Below are 19,956 nucleotides of genomic sequence, written 5' to 3'. Positions count from 1 at the left end.
GATCAACACAATTAGTTTATTGAAGTTGTTAAATGATGTTTGGTTTGTGTTATTGCATTACAAATTTGTTGTTATTAACAATGTTCACATCATTAACCGTACAAAGTAAAGTACTGTTGAAGTCAGAAATCTTACCATCACTTGATGACCTCTAATTTGGGACTTGGTGATCTCTTTTTCCCATGATATCTCTTTCTGCAGCACTTTATCATTGTTATTCATCTGAGAAGGCTGGCCAGCATCACACTCCATTTTCACATCCTTCGGCAGCGCATCATGGTTTGCTCCAGAGGTTTGCCCTAATTCATTCAACAAAGAAGCCAGTTGGGTCTTTGAGCTTTGCCCTATTTCATCCTCCTCAACTTTCACTTCTTTCAATACAGATTTGGTGTTTCCATCAGATACTTCATCGTCATCAGCTTTCTTGCCTAATATGCAGTTGATTTCCTCAGTGTCAATAGACAAGAACCTGTTTTCAAACAGAAGTTACCACGGTTGTTTCCAGATTATTATAAAAAAACGATCAAATGGATGTTGCAACAAAGACAAACAGAGGTATGTACGTTCTATCCATAACCTTACCCGCCACTCCATGAAGAATAAGACATTTTCGCAGGGATGTGTTGAATCGAATGCTTTGGGAGTATGTTTCTTTGACTGGTTTTGTTTTTGCATGCAAGGGATAATAGTAAGAGGAGATATGTGATTTGATTTTTGATTATAACACAAGAAGAAAATCTGGAAGCAAATCTCAAAAGGTATGGCCTTGCAAAACGTGTCTGCCCTTTCACATTACAAGTATAAGTTGTTACTATTCATTGGTGAGGGATTATACTTACTGCATTTGCGTTTTCCAATGTTTTTTTTCTTTTAATTTAATTGCACTTTTCGTTAATGCCATTTTTCTGTATTCAATGTTATCATTGATTGTAACCTTTTTGTGGTTTACCAATAGTTTTGTTATTTTACCATTAATTGATTAAATGGAATAATTATGCTGACCAAACACTTAACCATCAACTTTAATATCCCCTCTCATGTCTTTAACGTTTTTACTGTCATAATTAGATGGTTAATTATTAATAAGGCAAAGCACGTTAAAGATAATAGCAAATACCATTGTGCGTGGACATTTAATAGGTATACACATCCTTACCATATTCTCTCTGTTTTAATTGGCTGACTGTTCAAATAACAAAATAGGTATGAGAAAACACTTTTCACATTAGAATCCTATAGGTGTTGTCTTTTATTTTGTTTGCATGAGGTATACTTAGCAAACCATTTACATAGCTATTATGGAATCACACGATTGTGAGAGTAAGAAAGTTGCAGCATTGGCAAGAAGAAGGAGGAAACAAATTCTCAGTGAAAGAAGATTGAAAAGAAGTAGAGTTGGTGATAAAGAATTGGATTTTGAAGTATGTTTCAGTAGGAACTATCATCCATCCATTGACAACATCAGAACACCACTTTCTAACATCACTTCTTCAGTGATTAATCAAAGGAGTCAAAATTTGAATACACATCCAGCAGAGCTTCTAAGGTCATCAGCAACGGGTGGAAACGTTAGTGTCAATAAGTTTCAGAATCAAAGGCAACGCAATGCTTATAAACTGAAGTCAAATACGACAACACCCAAAGTTGGTTCATGCAGCTCAAATTCAACATGTACTATGGATACCATGTCCCCTAACCTGGTAGCTGCGACATCATATCAACGAACAAAGACAATTATTCAACCAAATACGCCACGGCTGAGCAGACAACATGCTTTCAATTCTCCTGTCAGCCTCGATACAAACACACCTTCAAGTGGTACAACATCTTCCTTTGCTAATCAAGTCTTCAAAAACGTTAATACACTGCAAAGTGGATTAGTCGTTTCATCCAGAAGACAATTGAATGTTGGTGCTATTCAATCTATGGCCGCCAATCTATTCAAAAAATTCTCAAATATTGATCATTATGATGAGTCTTCATCCACAAGCAATATTCACCGCAACACAAGTGTTAATAAAGAAGCAGATGAAACCGTTGAAGATGGAACAAAGGATGATTCAATATCTGATAGTGATTGTGAGTTCATAAATGCAAATCCTGACTATGACACAGCATCAACTCTTGATGATGAAGAAACCATAGAACCAAACTATGCGCCGCAAAACGTGAAAGATTCTGGTACATATGTATAGATGTATGTGACACTTTATTTTATACTTCAAACTAACTAATGTGATTAGATTCCTGTAAGCCATGCCATATTCAATGCTGTAGTCATGAAACATCTATACTTGTGACTATTTAATTCTAAATTATGACTTGTTTCGTGTTTGTTTGAATAAAACAGGCTACTCTGATATCGGTGATCCAATTGTCGAATGCATACATTGTGGAGCACTGATGTGGTATCAAGAGAAGACAGACAAACGAAAACATAGTGATGTACCCAAATTCCAATTATGTTGTGGAAATGTTAAAGTTGTGTTGCCGCTTTTGAATGAACCGCCACTGTTACTAAAGCATCTATTGTCTGATGATAATGATTCAGACTGTATAAACAATCAGCAGTATTGCAGATTATACAACATTATGTTTTCTTTTACGTCACCCGGAATGAAGTTTGACAATAGATACCAATCGGCAGGAGGACCGCCTAACATAAGGATACATGGACAGACTTGCCATTGAATTGGGAGCATGCTCCCTTTAGATGGAGAAACACCAAAATTTGCACAGCTTTATATTTATGACACTGATAATGAAATCCATCATAGAATGGAAGGAATAGGGTAATGTCTGAATTCTTCCTTTGTTTTATGACATTATTATGTTTTACCTTCTTCTATATAAGTTCATAATGCATGTACACTAACTGTTTTATAAAATGTGTTACAGTCATAATCCTAATGTGAATCCAGAAGCGGTTGGAAAATTGAAACTTATGCTTGATGAGTTCAACACACATGCTAAAACATTTAGGATGGCAGCAGATCGACTAAAAGATTCTCATGTACCCGATCTAAAACTGAAATTAATCGCCGATCGATCCAAGGACGGAAGAGTTTATAATCAACCAACAGTTTCTGAAGTTGCCGCACTTATCGTTGGTGATGTTGATACAGGTTCTAAGAGACATATTATACTTGAGAGACAGAGTGGGAGGATGAAAAGGATAAGTGAGTTTCATCCAAGTTATCTTGCTTTACAATATCCACTTTTGTTTCCATATGGCGAAGATGGTTTTAGAATCGGTATTCTACACAGGGAAACAAAAGCAAAGAAAAAGAAGAATAAACTTACTATCAGAGAATGGCTTACGTTTCGGATTCAAACCAGACCAACCGAAGCACACACACTTTTGATGTCCAGAAGGCTTTTTCAGCAATTTTTGGTTGATGGTTTCACCATGATGGAGTCTCAAAGGTTGAATTACATACGCTTGCACCAGAAAAAACTAAGAGTTTCAAAATACAATAATTTGAACGATCCAGAACATGATCAGAACACTCAAGGAGCAAACAAGGGTAAGAGGGTTGTTTTACCATCAACTTATGTTGGAAGTCGAAGATACATGGAGCAATTGTATTTTGATGCAATGGCTATTTGTAGTCATATTGGTTTTCCTGGCCTTTTTATCACATTTACATGCAATCCAATGTGGCCCGAAGTCAAAAGACTGCTTCACCCAATGAGGTTGCAGCCCCATGATCGTCCCGACATTATATCAAGAGTTTTTAAAATTAAGTTGGATGAGTTGTTGTTTGATTTGACTAAGAAGCATGTCTTAGGGAGAGTGGTTGCATGTAAGTCATATTATTAATTTCATGCCGTCAAACTATGTTTTATGTTTATCACTTCTATTTAAAACCTCATATAATCATAAGCTCTCATTGCTATAATTTTATGCAGATATATACACCGTTGAGTTTCAAAAGAGGGGTTTACCACATGCACATATTTTGCTATTCATGCATCCTCAAAGCAAGTATCCCACTGCCGAGGACATAAACAACATCATTTCAGCAGATATACCATCAAAAGAAGATGATGTGGAATTGTATAATCTGGTGAAGAGACATATGATTCACGGTTCGTGTGGTTTGGCAAACATGCTGTCACCTTGCATGAAAGACGCAAAATGCTCTAAATTCTTTCCAAAAAAATGGCAGCCTCAGACCGTAGTTGATCAGGATGGATATCCTGTGTACCGAAGGAGGGATACTGGAAACACTGTTACGATAAAAAACGTTGTTCTTGATAACAGATCTGTTGTTCCTCACAATCCATATCTGTTGAAGAAATTTCAAGCTCACATTAATATGGAATGGTGTAATCAAGGTACTTCGGTTAAGTACTTATTTAAATATATAAACAAGGGGTATGACAGGATTACCGCTGCTGTCGTAGGAGACAACGACAGTCCTTTGACCACTAAAAATGGCGATGAAATCAAGCAGTATCTTGATTGTAGATATGTCTCACCAAGCGAAGCATGTTGGAGAATATTTTCTTTTCCCATTCATGGAAGGTCTCCTGCAGTAGAAAGATTATATTTTCATCTTGAGGGCGATAATTCGGTATATTATACAAATTACGAACTGATAGATGAGGTTCTTGAAAAACCAAGTGTGAAGGAATCAATGTTTACCGCTTGGATGGAAGCAAACAAAACATATCTAGAGGCCAGAAATCTGACCTACTCAAATTTCCTCACTAAGTTTGTTTATGATAAAAGATACCGACGATGGAGACCGCGTAAGAGAGGGCACACCATTGGAAGACTAATCTGGGTTCCTCCAAGTACAGGTGAGCTGTATTACCTGAGAATGATGCTGACTGTTGCAAAAGGGCCAACATGTTACGAGGATATAAAAAAGGTCGGTGGAATTGTTCGGGACAGTTTTAGGGATGCATGTTTTGAAATGGGATTTCTTAATGATGACAAGGAATATGTTGCAGCCATTAACGAGGCCAAAGATTGGGGTTCGGGACATTTTTTGAGAAAGTTATTCGTAACTATGCTATTGTCCGGTACAATTAACAGACCGCGTCACGTTTGGCAAAAAACTTGGAAGACGCTGTCCGACGGTATTCTGCACCAACAAAGACAGTTAACTAATATAAAAGGTACATTGTTGCGATATATTTATAATAGATTATTTGTTGTGTGTATAACAAGCTTTTATGCGTATCTCAGTTTGAGGTTCTCACAAACAAGGAATCTTCTAAAATATGTTCCTTTTAAATTAACTTCCATGCCACGACATATCAAGTTTTAATTGGTGTTTTTTTATAGATATGCAGTTAACAGAAGCTGAGTTGAAAAACTTGACCTTCATTGAGATTGAGAATATGTTGCAATCCAATCGAAGAAGTTTGCACGAATTCAAAGACATTCCTTATCCGGATGCTTATGTCACACGGCACGTTGGAAACCGACTGATTTACGAAGAACATGATTATAATACTGAAACTGAGCGAGAAAACTTCAACAATCTCTTTCGAGCCCTTACAGGTGATAATTTATATTTATACTATTTGATTGCATAAGCTGACAGTCCCACAGGTAGATATTTTTTGAAATATCACAATTTACATTATGCATGATAGATGAACAACGCTCGATCTTTGAAAAAATCATGGAAGCTGTCGGAAAACAAAGAGGAGGGGTCTTTTTTTTACACGGTTATGGAGGGACTGGTCAAACTTTCATGTGGAGGACACTATCAAGTGCACTTCGTTCGAAGAAAAAAATTGTGCTTGCTGTTGCTTCAAGCGGTATAGCTTCGTTGTTATTACCAGGTGGACGAACTGCTCATTCCAAGTTCAAAATTCCTGTGCCAACACTTGACAACTCCACTTGCAATATTGACAAAAACACTGAACATTCTCAATTATTCGAGGCAACGGACGTGATAATATGGGATGAAGCACCTATGGCTCATAAAAATTGTTTTGAGGCATTGGATAGAACACTTAAAGACGTCATGACCAAGAAGGGATTTGGGAATAAAATCTTTGGCGGCAAAGTTGTTGTTTTTGGAGGAGACTTCAGACAGATTCTTCCAGTTGTTCCGAGAGCAGGGCGTTCTGATATTGTTCATGCATCCATATGCTCCTCTTATATCTGGGACTATTGCCAGGTTCTAACACTGACAAAAAACATGAGACTTCAGCAGGGAAGCGATAATACAAGTTCTAAGGAATTAGCGGAGTTCTCAAAATGGATTTTAAATGTCGGTGATGGTAAGATATCTGAACCAAATTATGGATTGGTGGACATAGAGATTCCTCAAGATTTATTGATTACCAATTATGAAGATCCTATCAAAGCTATTGTTGAGAATACATATCCCAATTTGGTTAATGTATTCCAAGATGTTGCATATCTACAAGGAAAAGCAATTCTTGCCTCAACCATTGAAGTTGTGGATAAGATCAATCATTATGTATTGGACATTATACCAGGTAATAATTATTTATTCTTTTTTTGTTGCATGGGAAAAAGAATATGCAGCCTATGATTTTGAATTTACTAATGTTCGTATCTTTCTGTTGATTTTTTTTAGGTGAAGAGAAAGAGTATCTTAGTTACGATTCAATCGATAGAACTGACACGAGTTATACCGAAGCTTATGAAGTGCTAACTCCAGAATTTCTTAGCAAATTAAGGACATTAGGTTTACCAAATCTTAGAATCAAATTGAAAGTTGGTACTCCCATTATGCTTATGAGAAATTTGGACCAATCAGATGGATTGTGTAATGGAACAAGATTGATTGTCACAAGGTTGGCCAATCATGTCATTGAGGCAAAAATTATTTCTGGCAAGTGTAGCGGGGAAAATCTGACATCGAAGCCATGGGATTGACTCGAATCAATATTCCGTTTTGAAATCGCCACCGCGCTTTATTTTTTCAAAGGAAAAGGGAAAAGAACGTAAAACCCAAAATTTTGTTTTTAAAAAACAAGAAAAGAGAACTCAGGTTCGGGTGTTGATTATATGAGGGGAAGGTTTTAAGCACCCCTCATATCTGTGGTACTCCATAGGAACCTTTTTGAAAATCTGTGTTGTGTGTGTGCTAAAAAACGGTTTGTTTTATTTTTAAAATAAGCTCGGCAAAGCGTTAAGCTTTGGGCCTACATACCTCCTCGGTGCAATGGAGAAGTCAGAGCTAATGTAGTTCTGCTTTTGGGAAAAACGTTTTAAAAACGAATAAACACTTTGTTGTTGTTAGAGAGAAATACTCAGCCATTGATCTTGAGCATGAGAACAAACAAGTTCTTTGCATCGCAAATGAAAGAAGGGCTCCAACTCGGATAAAATCAACGAGTATGCCACTAGCTCTCTCACGCGGAAAAGATCTCGTTATTATCAATCAATTTCAAAATCGTGGGGTATAACCGCTCGTTTCGACAATTAACGGTGTCTAAACTTTTGAAGAAAAGCCACTAAGGGCGAAAGATATTTTTAAGAAAAGGTTTTGAAAAGGTTTGCAAACATAAGAATGTTTTGGAAAAAGGGAGAAGATTTTGAAAATTTAAGAATGGGAGGAGATGAAGAGGCTATCCTATTGCGTAAAATAAAAGCTAAGGAAAGAAACGGTCTAACCAAATAAGAAGCCAACACTTGACATTGTGAGTCAAGGTAGATTTCCCATCCTTTGGACTTATCAATACCAACGCATTAACACTTGGGGGATCCAGATGAACTTATTGTCTTAGAACCCTTTTTCATTAAGCACATTAAGAATTCTGACGAAAATCGGGCAGAGTAACGGCTGTTTTCGGGTAAAATCCTTATCTCAATGCCTTGGAATTAACCATCAAGGACTTTCAAGGAAATACCTGCACACATAAACATACAACAGAACAATGCCAGACAGACAGAACAATCACAGGATAGTAATAGAATGAGTCCAGAGGTACTAGGTCCATAAGTCCGAATCTCCAAAGTGCTAGGGATAGTAACCGATAGTCCAAAGAGAACCTTATGTATTTTTTAGATTTTGGTTATTTATTAGTGTTTTAGCGAAAAAATAAAGTATGGTCCAAGTGGACAAAAGAAAAATAACAGAAGCATAAACATATGTCCAAGTGGACAAAGAGAAAATGAAGGAAAGTAAATATGATGAAATGATAAAGTAAAGCGATAAGGCGAGAAATATAAAGAGCGGTAATATAAAAGGTGCGGAAATTAAAGTTAGTTGTTAAATGTTAAAGATAACCATCTTGAAACTTGTCAAGTATGTTATCAAAGTTAGTAGGAAGATCTATGGTGAGTGAATGATGTACTCGGATTTAAAGTCAATGGGGCTTATCAGAAGCTTGATAAAATCATAGCGACTACACGATAAAAACCTCCACAAGTCTTAAATCAACCGCATACAATTCTCTTCCATATTTGATCTTTTATCGAGTCGGGACAAATGTAGGAGAACTCTCCATGTATCAAAATTATTAATCAAAAGAAATAAGAAGGAGAAGAAGAAATGATCTAGCCTTTATCAAGAATCCATAGAATTCTCAAGATATTAAGACTTTCATCGATCAAAAGCAAATATGATGAAAAGATAATAAGGAAAACAAATTGATCTAGTCTTCATCAAGAATCCATAGAATTCTCAAGATGTTAAGACTTTCATCGATCAAAGAAAACAAGATGAAAAAGATAAGAATAGAAACAAATTGATCTAGTCTTTATCAAGAATCCATAGAATTCTCAAGATATTAAGACTTTCATCGATCAAAAGAAAGATAAGATGAAATTAAGAATAAAAACAAATTGATCTAGTCTTCATCAAGAATCCATAGAATTCTCAAGATGTTAAGACTTTCATCGATCAAAAGAAAGATAAGATGAAAATAAGAATGAAAACATAAAAGATAATCAACTCACACTATCATTAGTATCATTCATCTAATATTATGGATTAGGTCATTTCAAACCTATCAACATCCTAGATCCAATGATATTAATGAAGTGGAGGAAGTAGGAAGCCAAAACAAGCATAAAAAAGGCAAAAAAACACATTCTGCCAGCAGGAAATCGATTTCATGCAGAGGGAAATCGATTTCCATAAGGCAGTTTTCAAAAAAAACAAGTTACGTACAGCATGAAATCGATTTGAGCCTTAAGGAAATCGATTTGACCAGTGCAAATTTCAGCAAAAACAACATTTAAAGGCATAAAACTTGACTTAAGCAAACATACAAACACCTTATGATCACATATCAATTGGAGCACGAATTTTCCATCAAATCACCATCAAATAGCACCAATATAGCATCAAAGATGCATCACACACAAGCAACAAAGATCTACATCATGATATACAAAAAGGATGAAGAAAATTACCAAATCTTGAACAAAACTTAGATCTACTTCAAGAATCACCAACACAAATCTTGATCTCTCAACAATTGAAGAAAAAAGAGTGAAATAGATGGTGGTTTAGCTCAAAGTTTGTGAGGTTCAAGATGTGACTCACAAACTTTATGAAAGAACAAAGAGCTTTGGTGAATTTGGTAGGGATGAGGAGAGAAATTGCAAGGGGTTTTTTGGCTCTCAAAAGCTTGAGAAATGAGAGAGTAGTGGGCTTTATTTATAGGATGAGAGCAAGAGTAGTGGTAATTTGGTCTTTTTGCATTTGGTAATTAGCTTGTGTTTAATTGGTGATTAAAGTGGCATTTAAATGGTAATAAATGGTAAAATGAGGTTTAAGTGGGTTTAATGAAGGGGTTAATTTTGATGAGGTGGAAAATTGGTAAAATGATAAAAAATAATCAAAGAAAAAGGTGCCAAAATGATGTCAAGCTTCCCTCCTTATATTTTTTGAATTTCGCCTTAAGGAAATCGATTTCCCCAGGAGTGAAATCGATTTCACTCTGTTCCAGAAGAGAATTTGGCGCAAAATACACTAGGGAAATCGATTTCATGCTGTCCAGAATGTGATTTTGTTGAAGATTGCTGCAGGGAAATCGATTTACCCAGTAGGGAAATCGATTTCATCAGTCAAAAATTTGAAAAATGCCTTGTTTATTGCATGTCTTGGCTTGGTACCTACAAAAAAAAAGCCTACAAAGAAACAAAGCAATGTTTTTGGTATTTGGGTTAGTATAGTATGCATACAAGATAAACAATCATTGGTGCTTGATGGTCCCTCTTATTGATGAGGTGAGTGCAACACCATAAACAAAACTTCCAAGTGAAGCTCTTGATTAGTGATTGAGATATGAATGATATAGGATCTTAGGGTCAAAAATTGGGGTATGACAGATGCCCCTATTTAAGTTTCTTCGATTTGGAGATACGATGATTGGAAATCTTCGTTTTGACAAAATCGAAGAGACTTAAATATATAAGACACAATTTTTGATCCTAAGATGCAATGCAATGTTAATGAATGCATGTGATGATAATAAAGCATGACAACACTGGGGAGTAACAGGTGATCCACTGGGGAAAATAAATGTCTTGCTATAACTCCGCTGGGGAAACAAATGTCTTGCAAGTAGAGACTCCACTGGGGAAAGCAAGACTTTGTTGGAGAGACGGAACTTTGGTGGGAAAAGAAACTTCTCTGGGGAAAACACTTCGCGTCAGAGAGGTTATAGCACCACCTTTCGCGCCTCAATGGTTGACGATAGGCTACCAACTCAATAGTTGAAGGTAGAAGAAAATTGAATTACCGTCTCAATAGTTGACGATAAGCTACCAACTCAATGGTTGAAGGTAGAAGAAGATCGAATTACCGCCTCAATGGTTGACGATAAGCTACCAACTCAATAGTTGAAGGTAGAAGAAAATTGAATTACCGCCTCAATGGTTGACGATAAGCTGCTGAGAACAATGAGTTGCCGCTGAGAATAGGGATCAACTTCTTCTTTAATCAAGGACATGGCTTGAGAAAAGGAACTGGATGCAAACTGTCACTTACACTGAAGCGACTTACCATTTGCTGACTTTGCTGAGGAATCTTTAAGCAAAAACGAACTGTCTTCGTGAAGAAGGCTGCCATTCGTTATCTCAAAGGGAACAAACTGTCTTCTGCTGAAAGAGACTGCCATTTGCCGACCCTGTTGATAAATCCTTAAGCGGAACGAACTGTCTTCTGCCGAAAGAGACTGCCATTCGTTGACCCATCTTAGGAAAAAGTGAGCAAACTGTCTTCTAATGGAGGAGACTGCCATTTGCTGACTTTAAAACAAGAATTCTTAAACGAACTGTCTTCATGAAGAAGACTGCCATCCGTTATCTCAAAGGGAACAAACTGTCTTCTGCTGAAAGAGACTGCCATTTGCCGACCCTGTCGAGAAATCCTTAAGCGGAACGAAATGTCTTCTGCTGAAAGAGACTGCCATTCGTTGACCCATCTTAGGAAAAAGTGAGCAAACTGTCTTCTAATGGAGGAGACTGCCATTTGCTGACTTTAAAATTAGAATTCTTAAACGAACTGTCTTCATGAAGAAGACTGCCATCCGTTATCTCAAAGGGAACAAACTGTCTTCTGCTGAAAGAGACTGCCATTTGCCGACCCTGTCGAGAAATCCTTAAGCGGAACGAACTGTCTTCTGCTGAAAGAGACTGCCATTCGTTGAGCTTCTTCCATTTGGAATCAAGAAGTTCATAAAGTATGAGAGATCATCACTTGATTTGAAGATAAGATTGATATGTGGAGACGCACAAACTTGCTCAAATAAAGAGGCTTCAATTTGTTGTCAACCAAAACATGATGGGGATAACACAAGTTGCTCAAAGTCAAAACCTGCCCCTTGCTTTCAAGCACAAATTCCAAGGGAGTGCAATAACATCACTGCCGGAAAATAAATCTTTCGATATCTGATAGGAACATCAATCACAAACAAGTTCTCCATTATAGAGGAAAGCATAATCCTCAAGAGGTGCAAAATAAATGCCTTCTCAATCTAGGTTTCCCAGCCTAGAGAGGTTCAAAATAGTATTGTAAGAGACCAAAGTTCAACTCCAAGAACAAGCTGGATAGAAACGGTCAAACAAAGCTTTGCCCCTTGAGGAATAAACTCAACTGGGGATTAATCAATCTCTGTGAGGAGTTTACAGATCATCTTCTTCTTATCAAAAAGATTGGACAACACATCAAGCTCTATTATGGAAATCAGAGAAAATTTCTTTGGAGAAAATCTCCATTCTGAACTTGCAGAGGAAATAAGAAGTTAACATCAAAGCAAACAAGTTAACATGCGGGGGATTTTAGTTCAAAACTCAACACAAGGTGAGAAAGAAAACCCAACAGTCAACGGTTGTCTCAAAACTTCTTGGTAGAGAGTGACATACTCTGGATTGATCATGGCAACAACCTTTGTTCTTCAAGCTAATGAGGTGATCAAGGTAACTTCTGATTCAAAACTTGCCTCAGATTACATGGTCTATGAAAGGAAACTACCTCAAAAAGGTTCATAGAGATCCTTGGCATCATGAAGACTTGGAATAATCTGCCCCATATCAACAGATTTTTGGAGAGATTTGTCAAATCTCGACGTAACTGCCCCAGATTGACTAAACTTGGCACATTCTTTTACTCGACAAAGTCTTCGAGCTTTGCCCCATGATGGTAGTCAAACTTGCAAAAGCATTATACTGGGAAAACAACATGCCCCTGGCAATGTTTTATTTTTCTACTGATGATCAGATGTAAACTTCCTGGATGTCAAACAAATGTTTACAAGCAGAAAAATGTTTATTCTGAGAATGATAATGAAAATGCAACAATTATGTAAGTCTTGAAGTTTTATTGAAAAGATGTCACAAAACCTTGTGAATGAATCACTGGTTAAGGAATGACATTGATTTTTGTATGCATATGATACCAACACAAGTTTTCAGCATAACCGATAGGAGTCAGGAACGCTTTCTTGTTTAAGTATGCTTTCGAAATAAACCCTGCTTCAATTAGGACTTTCAAGGGTTGTAACTTGGCCTGGTTCACGGTTTTCAGAAAAAAGGATTTTTAGGCTCAAAGTTTATTTAGCCCACCCCAACTTCGTGATGTTCTCCAGTCCTATGTTCAGTTAACTCAACATGAGTATTCATCTCTCAAAAGGATTTTGTGCCATTAAGGACCTAATGAAGCTTTCTTGGGAGTAACAGTCACCTCTTTTGTCTTCATTTTTGTATTCACACAGATTTGTTCATTGTTGAGGACTTTTGCTTTATAGTCCTTTCTTTTCACTTTTCACTCTTTTCTCTTTTTATTTATTTATTTCCCTAACTTTTGCCTGGACTGATTCTTTTGAATTGGTCGTCCAGCGGGATGCTCTAACTTTTGCCTAAGTCACTTGTTTTCAAGTTTTTGACTTAGCGAGCTTTTTTCTTCTTTCTTTTTTCTTTCCTTTTTATTCTTTTGATTTGAACAAATCGTGTGACATTGACTTTGTCTTGACTTATTGAGAGGGTTGTGACTGCCTCATTTCTTGGCGTATGGAGGATAACCATTGTGGTTTCACATTTTCCAGCCTTTTGATGCGCGGTGGATAACCATTGTGGTTTTCCATGATCCAACCTTTGATGTGCGGGGAATAACCATTGTGGTTTTCCATGATCCAACCATTGATGTGGATATGACGTGCTTGACCTTTGGATGCACAATCCTTTTTGAAATATGAACACTCGGTCAAATTAACTGAAGACTACCCTGCCCCAGGTTAAAAATTAGGTTTTTTTCGTTTGGAAAATAAACTCCTACTTCAAGGCTCAAAGGGGTTAACAAGGGATTATCTTCCTTATATCTCCAGTGTTTGGGAATTTGAAACAATGCCTGTACATCATCAGCAGGGTTTTATTCAAAAGCATACAACCAGAAATTTTGCATTTTCAGATCATCATCCTCCTTCCAATCTTTGCATAAGCAAGAGTTTGGCAAAAGTAATTGGTATCATAATGCATAAAAACAAATAAACATGAGTGAAACGAATGGATTACTTCAAGACAAACATTATCATTGCATTAGCATTAACATTCAAAAATAAACAAGTTTCTACATGCAAACAATGCATTGAAAAACAAGAAATATCACAAATGGAAATCAATAAGAATACTAAAAACTGAGAAAAACTCTCTCCATCTGGGTTTGTGCTGAAGGAAACATCTTTCAAACTTCAGGCTACCATCAATAGTGATTCAATCCTGTTTTGGCAAAGAATTGGCTTGAACATCAAAACCAACATCTTGGAAATTCAAAATACCAGCATGGATTAATCTTTGAACTTCATTTTTTAGAGGCCAACAATTCTCTAAGTCATGTCCAGGAGCATTCTGATGAAAAGCACAAGTAACATCAGCATTGTACCACCAAGGGAGTTTCTCGGGATTAGGAGGCGGTGACTTTATCTGAACCAAATTCTTACAAATCAAAGCAGGGTACAATTCTGTGTAAGTCATGGGGATAGGACCAAAATTCCCCTTTTGAGGTTGATTTTGCTCGTTCGGTGGAGGAGCTCGATGACGAGTACTCTGCTGATAATCTGGAATCGCATGAACTGCATTGGATACAGGAATGACATACTGACGTTGATGATGGTTAACTCCTCTGATTCTCTTCTTTGAAAAGTCATTACCAAACTTCTTCACAATACCAACTGAGTTACCTTCTTCAAGCAAACATTCCTTTCTGACATCTTTTTCTAGAAGCGCATTCATATCCACCTCTCCATGGGAGTCAGTAGGTGTACGGACTACTATCCCCTTAGGAAAGGATGAGTTCAGAGTTTCAAGAAAGACTTTTGCCATCCTTTCTTCCTTCATAGGAGGATTGATTTGGGCAGCAACTAGAGCCTCAACTAGAGCAGTCAGATGCTCCATACCAGCCTTCAAAGTAACCACCTCTTCACGGAGCTCAAGAATCTCTTGTTTGATGCTTTCCATTTCTTCTTAGCACGAGCGTTGTACTGATGATACCAGGAGAAAGGAAATAAGGCTCTGGAAAACTTCTTTAGAAAGCAGGACCAAATGTAGAATGATGCATGCAATGCAGTAATTTGTTTTTTTTTATTTTAATTTTTGAGTTTCAAGGAACTTAAGATATTAACTTGTAAACACTCAAACATTGGACTAAAGCCTTGATTAAGTTATCATCAAAATCAATCATCCATTTTGGTGGATTAGAGTTTTCACCCCATCAACACCCAAGATCCATTGAGTTTGATGAAACTTATGATGTTTACAAGGAAAGACCTCTAAGTTCCTTGAAAATCAAAAGAAAAAGAGTTTTCATGGATGCATGAATGCATGGTTTATGCATCAACCACAACCAAGAGTACGCAAGGTCACATAAGATCATAGTTCAAAGGTTCGACGTCACGAGCATGGAGTCATGGGTCCAACCATCCCAAAAGGTATGATCTAGGGAATTTTGTACCTGCCGATCGGGTTCTACAAAGGTTCCCAGAGTTTTCAATCTTCTATCGGATATTACCGGCACGCACAATTGCTCATGGGCGCCAATAATATGCCTAAAAAGACCTCGTCTGAGCGTAGTATCGCATGACAACAAGCTCAAATTGGTACTTGATCTTGTTTCTGCACTACATCCTAAAAAAGGCTTAGATGTGTTAAAAAGGTTCTAGGCCATTCAGCTTCTACGGACACTCACTATTGAAAGTAATAGCGTTATCACGATGGTTCGTAACAACCTCTACTACCTTCCATGAGGCCTCCACTGATTGGGGTTCCACCATATGACGCTCATGGTAAGGATTGCTCCTGACATGCGACTATTGGTCTTACCACCTCCTATCTCAAGTTACTCACAAAAGTTCGGGTTAGAACTTTATCTCATCACAGAGGAACCATCGAGCACCAAACAGAAAAAAAAAGAAAATAACAAACAAAGCACACAACAATATATACAGATAAAACACACAGATAAACAAAAATAGGCTTAACACACTTAAAAAACTGGTTCCCCAGTGAAGTCGCCATTTTTCTGTAGCGGGGAAAATCTGACATCGAAGCCATGGGATTGACTCGAATCAATATTCCGTTTTGAAATCGCCACCGCGCTTTATTTTTTCAAAGGAAAAGGGAAAAGAACGTAAAACCCAAAATTTTGTTTTTAAAAAACAAGAAAAGAGAACTCAGGTTCGGGTGTTGATTATATGAGGGGAAGGTTTTAAGCACCCCTCATATCTGTGGTACTCCACAGGAACCTTTTTGAAAATATGTGTTGTGTGTGTGCTAAAAAAACGGTTTGTTTTATTTTTAAAATAAGCTCGGCAAAGCGTTAAGCTTTGGGCCTACATACCTCCTCGGTGCAATGGAGAAGTCAGAGCTAATGTAGTTCCGCTTTTGGGAAAAACGTTTTAAAAACGAATAAACACTTTGTTGTCGTTAGAGAGAAATACTCAACCATTGATCTTGAGCATGAGAACAAACAAGTTCTTTGCATCGCAAATGAAAGAAGGGCTCCAACTCGGATAAAATCAACGAGTATGCCACTAGCTCTCTCACGCGGAAAAGATCTCGTTATTATCAATCAATTTCAAAATCGTGGGGTATAACCGCTCGTTTCGACAATTAACGGTGTCTAAACTTTTGAAGAAAAGCCACTAAGGGCGAAAGATATTTTTAAGAAAAGGTTTTGAAAAGGTTTGCAAACATAAGAATGTTTTGGAAAAAGGGAGAAGATTTTGAAAATTTAAGAATGGGAGGAGATGAAGAGGCTATCCTATTGCGTAAAATAAAAGCTAAGGAAAGAAACGGTCTAACCAAATAAGAAGCCAACACTTGACATTGTGAGTCAAGGTAGATTTCCCATCCTTTGGACTTATCAATACCAACGCATTAACACTTGGGGGATCCAGATGAACTTATTGTCTTAGAACCCTTTTTCATTAAGCACATTAAGAATTCTGACGAAAATCGGGCAGAGTAACGGCTGTTTTCAGGTAAAATCCTTATCTCAATGCCTTGGAATTAACCATCAAGGACTTTCAAGGAAATACCTGCACACATAAACATACAACAGAACAATGCCAGACAGACAGAACAATCACAGGATAGTAATAGAATGAGTCCAGAGGTACTAGGTCCATAAGTCCGAATCTCCAAAGTGCTAGGGATAGTAACCGATAGTCCAAAGAGAACCTTATGTATTTTTTAGATTTTGGTTATTTATTAGTGTTTTAGCGAAAAAATAAAGTATGGTCCAAGTGGTCAAAAGAAAAATAACAGAAGCATAAACATATGTCCAAGTGGACAAAGAGAAAATGACGGAAAGTAAATATGATGAAATGATAAAGTAAAGCGATAAGGCGAGAAATATAAAGAGCGGTAATATAAAAGGTGCGGAAATTAAAGTTAGTTGTTAAATGTTAAAGATAACCATCTTGAAACTTGTCAAGTATGTTATCAAAGTTAGTAGGAAGATCTATGGTGAGTGAATGATGTACTCGGATTTAAAGTCAATGGGGCTTATCAGAAGCTTGATAAAATCATAGCGACTACACGATAAAAACCTCCACAAGTCTTAAATCAACCGCATACAATTCTCTTCCATATTTGATCTTTTATCGAGTCGGGACAAATGTAGGAGAACTCTCCATGTATCAAGATTATTAATCAAAAGAAATAAGAAGGAGAAGAAGAAATGATCTAGACTTTATCAAGAATCCATAGAATTCTCAAGATATTAAGACTTTCATCGATCAAAAGCAAATATGATGAAAAGATAATAAGGAAAACAAATTGATCTAGTCTTCATCAAGAATCCATAGAATTCTCAAGATGTTAAGACTTTCATCGATCAAAGAAAACAAGATGAAAAAGATAAGAATAGAAACAAATTGATCTAGTCTTTATCAAGAATCCATAGAATTCTCAAGATATTAAGACTTTCATCGATCAAAAGAAAGATAAGATGAAATTAAGAATGAAAACAAATTGATCTAGTCTTCATCAAGAATCCATAGAATTCTCAAGATGTTAAGACTTTCATCGATCAAAAGAAAGATAAGATGAAAATAAGAATGAAAACATAAAAGATAATCAACTCACACTATCATTAGTATCATTCATCTAATATTATGGATTAGGTCATTTCAAACCTATCAACATCCTAGATCCAATGATATTAATGAAGTGGAGGAAGTAGGAAGCCAAAACAAGCATAAAAAAAGGCAAAAAAACACATTCTGCCAGTAGGAAATCGATTTCATGCAGAGGGAAATCGATTTCCATAAGGCAGTTTTCAAAAAAAACAAGTTACGTACAGCATGAAATCGATTTGAGCCTTAAGGAAATCGATTTGACCAGTGCAAATTTCAGCAAAAACAACATTTAAAGGCATAAAACTTGACTTAAGCAAACATACAAACACCTTATGATCACATATCAATTGGAGCACGAATTTTCCATCAAATCACCATCAAATAGCACCAATATAGCATCAAAGATGCATCACACACAAGCAACAAAGATCTACATCATGATATACAAAAAGGATGAAGAAAATTACCAAATCTTGAACAAAACTTAGATCTACTTCAAGAATCACCAACACAAATCTTGATCTCTCAACAATTGAAGAAAAAAGAGTGAAATAGATGGTGGTTTAGCTCAAAGTTTGTGAGGTTCAAGATGTGACTCACAAACTTTATGAAAGAACAAAGAGCTTTGGTGAATTTGGTAGGGATGAGGAGAGAAATTGCAAGGGGTTTTTTGGCTCTCAAAAGCTTGAGAAATGAGAGAGTAGTGGGCTTTATTTATAGGATGAGAGCAAGAGTAGTGGTAATTTGGTCTTTTTGCATTTGGTAATTAGCTTGTGTTTAATTGGTGATTAAAGTGGCATTTAAATGGTAATAAATGGTAAAATGAGGTTTAAGTGGGTTTAATGAAGGGGTTAATTTTGATGAGGTGGAAAATTGGTAAAATGATCAAAAATAATCAAAGAAAAAGGTGCCAAAATGATGTCAAGCTTCCCTCCTTATATTTTTTGAATTTCGCCTTAAGGAAATCGATTTCCCCAGGAGTGAAATCGATTTCACTCTGTTCCAGAAGAGAATTTGGCGCAAAATACACTAGGGAAATCGATTTCATGCTGTCCAGAATGTGATTTTGTTGAAGATTGCTGCAGGGAAATCGATTTACCCAGTAGGGAAATCGATTTCATCAGTCAAAAATTTGAAAAATGCCTTGTTTATTGCATGTCTTGGCTTGGTACCTACAAAAAAAAAGCCTACAAAGAAACAAAGCAATGTTTTTGGTATTTGGGTTAGTATAGTATGCATACAAGATAAACAATCATTGGTGCTTGATGGTCCCTCTTATTGATGAGGTGAGTGCAACACCATAAACAAAACTTCCAAGTGAAGCTCTTGATTAGTGATTGAGATATGAATGATATAGGATCTTAGGGTCAAAAATTGGGGTATGACAGCAAGAACATAGGTAACCTTTTTTACATTCCTCGAATGTCTATGTCACCTTCAGAGTCACCGTGGCCATTTAAGTTGATTAGGAGACAATTTCCAATTATTGTCTCTTACGCAATGACAATTAATAAGTCTCAAGGCCAGTCTCTTGATAGTGTTGGTTTGTATTTGCCTTCTCCCGTGTTTAGTCATGGACAACTTTATGTTGCAATCTCAAGAGTTACTATAAAAAGTGGTCTTAAAATCTTAATACATGACAAAGAGAATGTTCTGTGCTCCACTACCACAAATGTTGTATACAAGGAGGTTTTCCAATCACTTTGTTAGAAGGTAAGCTTATTCTTCTTTTCCATCTTTGTAACTCTATATGAAACACACAATATTGATATGCCTTAAATTTTATTCTTAATCATATATTGTTTTATACATTTTATAATGTAGGTATACGATGCATGTTGTTGGCTGGTTGCAATCATACAAGAAGATAGCATCTGATATTTATACCAGCAAATATGTTTATTGTTTTTATTTTAAGACATAAAAAAT

At 36.5% G+C, this 19,956-nt stretch overlaps 1 protein-coding gene across 1 annotated transcript; it reads left to right on the top strand.

Annotated features, from left to right (window-relative positions):
* Positions 1-1,298: 1,298 nt before the first annotated feature.
* On the top strand, positions 1,299-19,905 carry LOC131648652 (uncharacterized). The gene is made up of 10 exons (XM_058918389.1): positions 1,299-2,181; positions 2,351-2,554; positions 2,714-2,792; positions 2,899-3,806; positions 3,913-5,130; positions 5,300-5,518; positions 5,614-6,471; positions 6,573-6,830; positions 19,469-19,716; positions 19,852-19,905. Exons 1-10 carry the CDS (start codon positions 1,299-1,301, stop codon positions 19,903-19,905), a joined length of 4,929 nt encoding a protein of 1,642 aa, XP_058774372.1.
* Positions 19,906-19,956: the final 51 nt, after the last annotated feature.

The sequence above is a fragment of the Vicia villosa genome, linkage group LG2 (genome assembly GCF_029867415.1).
Source record: "Vicia villosa cultivar HV-30 ecotype Madison, WI linkage group LG2, Vvil1.0, whole genome shotgun sequence".
Classification (NCBI taxonomy): domain Eukaryota; kingdom Viridiplantae; phylum Streptophyta; class Magnoliopsida; order Fabales; family Fabaceae; genus Vicia; species Vicia villosa.
The sequence above is the reverse complement of the archived record's forward strand: the minus strand, read 5'-3'. Positions and strand labels throughout refer to the sequence as shown.

Coding starts and splice junctions, on each gene's coding strand:
- LOC131648652 (XM_058918389.1), top strand. CDS start 1,299: ATGGAATCACACGATTGTGAGAGTAAGAAAGTTGCAGCATTGGCAAGA. Junction 5,519..5,613: donor TCTCTTTCGAGCCCTTACAG/GTGATAATTTAT, acceptor TATGCATGATAG/ATGAACAACGCTCGATCTTT. Junction 6,472..6,572: donor TGTATTGGACATTATACCAG/GTAATAATTATT, acceptor GATTTTTTTTAG/GTGAAGAGAAAGAGTATCTT.